The following is a 6,467-nucleotide window of genomic DNA, read 5'->3' as shown; positions in this document are numbered from 1 at the left end:
GGATAACAAAAATCCAGTTATCTAACCACGTGGGCTAAAGCAGAAACGTAACTATATCATGATCTGAGTAACAGCTAGATGGGCTGCTGAAGAAATGTTTCGAGAGCTCTGGACAAGGATGGGTGAAAGGCGACGTTTCCCTAACTTTTCCCAGACGAAGAATCACCTCACTGCCCTTCACAAAGGCTTCTGAAACAAACGTACTTCCAGACTGAGTGGGAGGCCTGGGAATCTGCATACTTCGCCAAAGTGATTCTTATCTTCGGGGAAGTTTTACAAACAGGGCTGAGGAAATTCTCCAGGCCCAGGCCCACCAGCATCACACAGCGGTAGGGCTGGCTGTGGGGTGTGCCATCCTGGACCCCATCTCTCACCCTCCCCTTAGTCTTCGCAGGCGGGGAGGGGAGATACCAGCACATACCTGGTAAACCGCTGGACGGGGGTCCAATCCTTGGCATCGGGGAAGCAGAACTGGGGGATAGCCTTCAGCTGGTCCTCAGCCTCTCTCATGAACTTGAAAGACCTTTCCAGCTGCAGCGGGAGGGTGAGAGAAGGGTGGGGAATAAAAACCATCGGCACAGGAGCGTGAGGCAGAGGGATGGCAAGACCACATCCCCCCCTTCCTACAGACTGACCGCCACCTTCGACTGCTCTCTGGGGAAGGGCTGGCAGCTCAGTCTGCTGGGGCCTTTTTCCCCTTGGGCAGTTCTAAGTATGGTCTCACGGGGAAAGTCAAGAGAAAGTAACAATGTGCTTTAGAGAAATGGTCTCAATGCCTAACATTCTGGAATATAACTATTTTAATCAATAAGCAAAAGCTGTCATAGCAATCCCTTCCAAGCAGGAGACTCATACATCCGTAAGGCCAAGTCTTGAATCAGGGCGTCCGGTCCCTGGGCCCAGGCGAAGCTGCCCCTCCTGCATCCAGGCAGAGACAGTTACCGCACTTCTTGGTGAATACACCCAGTTACATCAGATCACACAGCGAAATTCAGCTCGTTTCAGAGTCCCTGACTATCAGAACTAGGGGGAAACTAGACATCATCCAGCCCTACATTCTTATTTTGGAGATAAGGAAATAAACCCTGAGATGTTAAGTTATTTGTTCATGATCACACAAGCATGGAACCTAGCTAGGAATAAAAATGATCTTAATCTCTATCTCTCTCTGATTTATCTGACAGCATAGACTGGGAGAATATCATCTTATTTAAAAAACAGAATGAATTAATAAAGTCCGATTTAGAGATTCTATTTAAAGCCATGAGTTTGCTTATTTTGTGTATGAACAGATATTTGGGATTTTTAAAGAGGCACCTCCACCCTGGGGATCTGTTGTACAACCACGTGTCTGTAGCTGACAATATTGTACTGTATGCTTGGAAATGCATATTTTATGTTATGAAATATGCATTTTACGTTATGTGTTTTATTGCCACTATTTAAAAAAAAGGCACTGTGGGTATAAGTTTGAGAAACAAAAAAGAATGATTTACAATGATCGTAGTTTGCTTATAAATTGGTACTTTTAAAGTGTTGGGAAGAATTGTTGGCTTTTCGTGTTTTTGCCATTATTGATAAGTTTATACTTGTTAAATTTCCTTCATAAACAGTTACAGAAAAGTAAATTATGCTAAAGTTACCTTCAGTAATTTGAAATATCAGATAGTTGATGTGAGTGGAGTGTGAATTTCAGAAGTTAGGAAATTGCAATATATAATCTAAATTCTTTCCGTAATATTTCTATCAATTTATTTGGTTCCTCATAGCTGGCCACTGACCTTCACTTTTAGCCAGCCTTGCAGAGAGTTTCTGAGAGTTCCTGCATTCTGCAGGCCAGCAGCAGTACTGTTGACCGCTTCACAGAGGATCTACAAGACTTCCCAAGGCCACCAAAAGTCAGAGAGAAAGTCTATGATGACAGCATCCAAAGGAACAGAGTACGGGGCTGATTGTTTTCAACTTTAAAATCCACCTCTCGCATGATTCCCTTAGGCTAGATCAAATTTAATTAAAGCTGCTGCTAATATACTAATAGTTGAAACACCTATCAATGAATGAAACACAGTCTCCATTTTATAGGCTTAAAGCCAGCCATTAATTGTCCTTTAGTTTTTCATTTTTAGAATAAACAGTCACCATTTCTTTTCCATGTAATGGTTTTCTTCCATCCATGACCCAGAAGATTCCAACTGGTCCTGGAACGGTCTTTGAGTTGACAATTCACTGGCTCAGACTGTTGCCAAAGCAACAATTTCTGACTGCCCTTAATAGGCTTGCAGAAAAGCGAATACTGACTGGTATTGTTGTTTGGGGGTCATTACTCTCCACCTGAGTGAAGGACTTCGAACCGTAAAAAATACAAAAGGAAGAGACAGTGACATTTCTCCAGAGTGGAAACAGCCTTGGAGAATTGAAGAGTAGGCCTTGCAAGGATGTGAGTTCAAGTACTTTTCAACATGGCCCAGCCCCCATTTGGATGCAGCCGCTCCCAGATAATTTGCATGATACACACAAACGTGTGTGTGCACATACGCCTGCACACACTGACATCAACATGTGAGTAACCAACCCATATGCGCACATACGGGCTCTCTTATGCGGCACATTTACAGGAAGGAGCATGTAGAGATCTCTTGCGAATACAACTTATGTCATAGATGGCTAGAAAATATCCCAGTCCCCAGGAATCGTCATAAAGATAATTGCATGATAGCAAACATTTTATGGAATATGACAGGCATGATTTCTAACATGCAAGTATGGACTATGAACCTTGATTAAGGCAACTATAAGAATGGGGCATAAAACTCATGAAAAAGAGTTAGAAAAGAGAAGGAGAAAGGAGGGGGACAAGGTCCTTCTGACAGAGGGAACACGCAAAGGCAGAAGACAGAAAAGAGCCTTGCATGCAAAATGCACGTACAGAACGCTCACCATTAACATTAAAAATATATCTAAAGAAACAAGGGCGGCAAGATACATTTCCAGCAGAAGGAGAGTAGTTAACTGACAGGTCAGGGCACACCCACTAATGGAGCATTATGTAATTTAAAAAATAACATTTTAGAATTTGTATTAAATATGTCTATAAATAATGATAGGTTTACAAAAAACATGACGCAAAAATTATACAATGCATGATCTTAGTTTTGTAAGAAAATCGTACTACGAGAAAAGTCTGGAAGAAAGCACAATAAAATGCTAACAGTGTTGCCCTTTGTGGAGTGGGATTATAAATGACTTTTTTCTTTATACATTTGTGGATTAGTCTCCTCTTCAATGGTGACCATGCAACTTTCCACTCAAAAAAGTTTTAATGTGGATGTCTAGGAGTCTGGAGAGTCCAGGCTAGAAACTAGCATTCAATAGCTATGCAGGTTCATTAATTGACTAATTCACGAATTAATGTCTTCATTCCAGGAACATTGATTAAGTACTGCCCTGTGCATAACACCGGGCTAGGCCTCGAGGGGAGTAAACAGGGCGACAGGACAGTCCTTCTTGCCTTGGTGCTCGCTCGGTGTGGTTCGCAATTGCACTGTGAGTCAGCGTGAGCATAACCAGCAGCCTCTCTTAACCAGGGGGCAACTCCCTAAATCCGGGCATGCCCATGGCACTGGGGTTTTCAGGGGGTCACCCCTAGAGGTCAGCCGGACAACGATGACTACGTGCCAGTTGGGAGGGCTGGCGCCTGGTTGACTGCATTTATGTTTAGTTTCCATCCTAGACTCCAAGGACAGGATTTGGCTGCTGTGCTGAACCTCTGCGTGCAGGATAGGAGGAAGGCTGGTCCGGGAAGGGAGGGGCAGCTGGGCCGAGGCCTCTGTAGATGCCAGGATGATGCTCGGGTGGTGACGGCAAAGGGAGGCGCTGAGGGGGCCAGTTCCCTCCCCGCTTTCCCTTCTCTGAACACACTCAGGTTTGTATGCATCTTACAGAGTGTCACATGCCACCTGGTGGATCCAGGTATGCTTATCTGTGCCCTCCCGTCAGAGTGTAAACTCCTTGAGGACAGGAAACACATTTCCTCTCTCTGAGACCCCTGGGGCCAGGTGGAGAAGAGCCTGACTGTACGGGTCTCGGTCAGCTCTGCTTCAGCAGGGTTGGGACGTGGCGGCTCCGATGGCATGGATGCCGGTGCCTCAGAGCAGCTCAGCCGTTGCTGGCCACACCACCTGGGGCTTCATCTGGCGCAACCACCATTTGGGTGCAATGACTTAATGCATGGCAGATCTCAAGCCCTGTCGCCACGGACGCTGTTAGCATAGGGTTCTCGTGTATGTGCACACACGGAGGTGCACAGTGCACGCACCGATATTGGCCGTGGACACAAACGTGACACTCCTTAGGGAGAGCTGTGTGGCTCGATGAGAAAGAGGCTTCAGGACAGGCTGAGAAGAGATGCAGCTGGATAAGGAGAGGGGGAGGGCTAAGAAGATGGCGTGGTCGGCACAGTGACCAAGGAAGTGAGTGACTATTTCTGTCCATACCCTGGACTCTCACCTCCTGGAACCTCCCAACTGCTCCAGCAGCAGGCTTTTCACTAGACACACCCTAATTAGGACCCGGTTTTGAGATTCTAGACACCGAGTGTTCCTCAGACTCCCACACCTCCCTGAATCCAACAAGGCCCTGGCGAGCTGCAGAGGCCAGGCCCACCCTGTACCTTCAGAGGAAACTGCTGGGTGAGTTCTGGCACGTAGGTGGCCCCAGCCTGCTTCTTGTGCAATGACACAACCACGAAGTACTCGAAGAGCTGCCTCTGCTGGTACTCGACGAGTTCCCGGTCAAAGGACGGGTATCTTGGAGCCTGCTTCAGGCGGGACTTCACATTGACCAGGCGCTGGCTGTGTGCTGGAGAGAGAGAGAGATGGAGAGAGATGGAGAGATGAAGACATGGAGAGACGGAGAGGTGGAGAGAGGGAGGGAGGGAGGGAGCGGGCCTGAAAATGACTCGTTTTCCAAAACTGCTCCAGCAGCAGGCTCTTCACTAGACACACCCTAATTAGGACCCGGTTTTGAGATTCTAGACACCGAGTGTTCCTCAGACTCCCACACCTCCCTGAATCCAACAAGGCCCTGGCGAGCTGCAGAGGCCAGGCCCACCCTGTACCTTCAGAGGAAACTGCTGGGTGAGTTCTGGCACGTAGGTGGCCCCAGCCTGCTTCTTGTGCAATGACACAACCACGAAGTACTCGAAGAGCTGCCTCTGCTGGTACTCGACGAGTTCCCGGTCAAAGGACGGGTATCTTGGAGCCTGCTTCAGGCGGGACTTCACATTGACCAGGCGCTGGCTGTGTGCTGGAGAGAGAGAGAGATGGAGAGAGATGGAGAGAGATGGAGAGATGAAGACATGGAGAGACGGAGAGGTAGAGAGAGGGAGGGAGGGAGCAGGCCTGAAAATGACTCGTTTTCCAATGCGGAATTGCACAGAGCCGCAACAGGTGATGTTACTCCCAGCTCAAAGTGCTTTTTCTAATCCTAAAAAAGTGTTCTCGCATTTAACAAATTAGTATGAGCTCTTTATTTGGGATCGTTGCCAAAATCCTGAGAGGAGCAACATTCAACAGGCCACCAGGCCTGTTGGGGTGCAGGAACCTGGGGTGTGGGGCCTCTGGGGTGCAGGAACCTGGAGTGTAGGGCCTCTGCTCCGCCATAGGTTTGCTGTCTGGACTTGGGGCAGTGCTGGGAGTAACCTGTATTCCTCTGTCACATGGGGCGGTGACACCGACTCCTCCCTACTCCTTTCCTTCCTCTTTCAGTTTGTGGGATGTGACAAAGTCCAAACTGTAAAGCTCTGGACCCGGGAGTTTTGGAAACATCTGCCAGACTCAACGGGCAGAGACCCGTTTAACTCCATAATGCCTTCTCCCGTGCCACCGACCTGTACGGTGGCCATGGACTTGCTGCATTCTAGAGGCAGGTCAGAGAGCGGCCGAGGTGGCCGAGGCGGGGCCACTGGGTGGACAGGTCCCCATCACCTCACTCAGCAGACCGGACTTTGTCTTTCTTTGGTTTCCCCCTGGGCTCTGAGAAATTGTGGAAAACTCACTGAAGTCTGACCTAAATTGCTGAATTTCGATCCATGGGGACCAATTATTTTAACGACTTCATATGACAGAGGAGGAACCCCAGGCTCTGAGTTCTTAAGTGATTTCTCCAGATCATACGGACATTTTAACGGAAGTAGGGCAGGAGCCCCATGTGTTGGAGTCCCAGGCCAGCGGTGTTGCACCTTACACAGGTGTGCAAACACCTGTGACATAAGGAAAGGCATGGGAACAGAGAGTCTCTGGAGCAGAACAGGCCCATTCTGGTCCTGTTCGTGTTCAGGACTGACCTTCCCCTGGGCACCATTGTCCCCTCAGACATTTGTGTCTTGCCTGACAAACTCGCGCCAGGACGCTCTGTCCCACCTGCCGCTTGTGAGGAGAGGCACTGCGAGGCAGCGGGGCCGTGCGGGA

General features: G+C 48.4%; 1 protein-coding gene across 1 annotated transcript in view; it reads right to left on the bottom strand.

Moving 5' to 3' along the window:
• DENND2A (DENN domain containing 2A) overlaps positions 1–6,467 on the bottom strand; it is a 91,957-nt gene that overhangs the window by 27,465 nt on the left and 58,025 nt on the right. The window contains exons 9-10 of the mRNA XM_015588359.2: positions 5,117–5,304; positions 422–531 (exon numbers count right to left, since the gene is read on the bottom strand). Coding sequence (XP_015443845.1) covers positions 422–531; positions 5,117–5,304 — 298 coding nt within the window. The remainder of the gene's footprint in view (positions 1–421; positions 532–5,116; positions 5,305–6,467) is intronic.

The sequence above is a fragment of the Pteropus alecto genome, unplaced genomic scaffold (assembly GCF_000325575.1).
Source record: "Pteropus alecto unplaced genomic scaffold, ASM32557v1 scaffold22, whole genome shotgun sequence".
NCBI lineage: Eukaryota > Metazoa > Chordata > Mammalia > Chiroptera > Pteropodidae > Pteropus > Pteropus alecto.
Note: the sequence above shows the minus strand (reverse complement) of the source record. Positions and strands in the feature narration are given on the sequence as shown.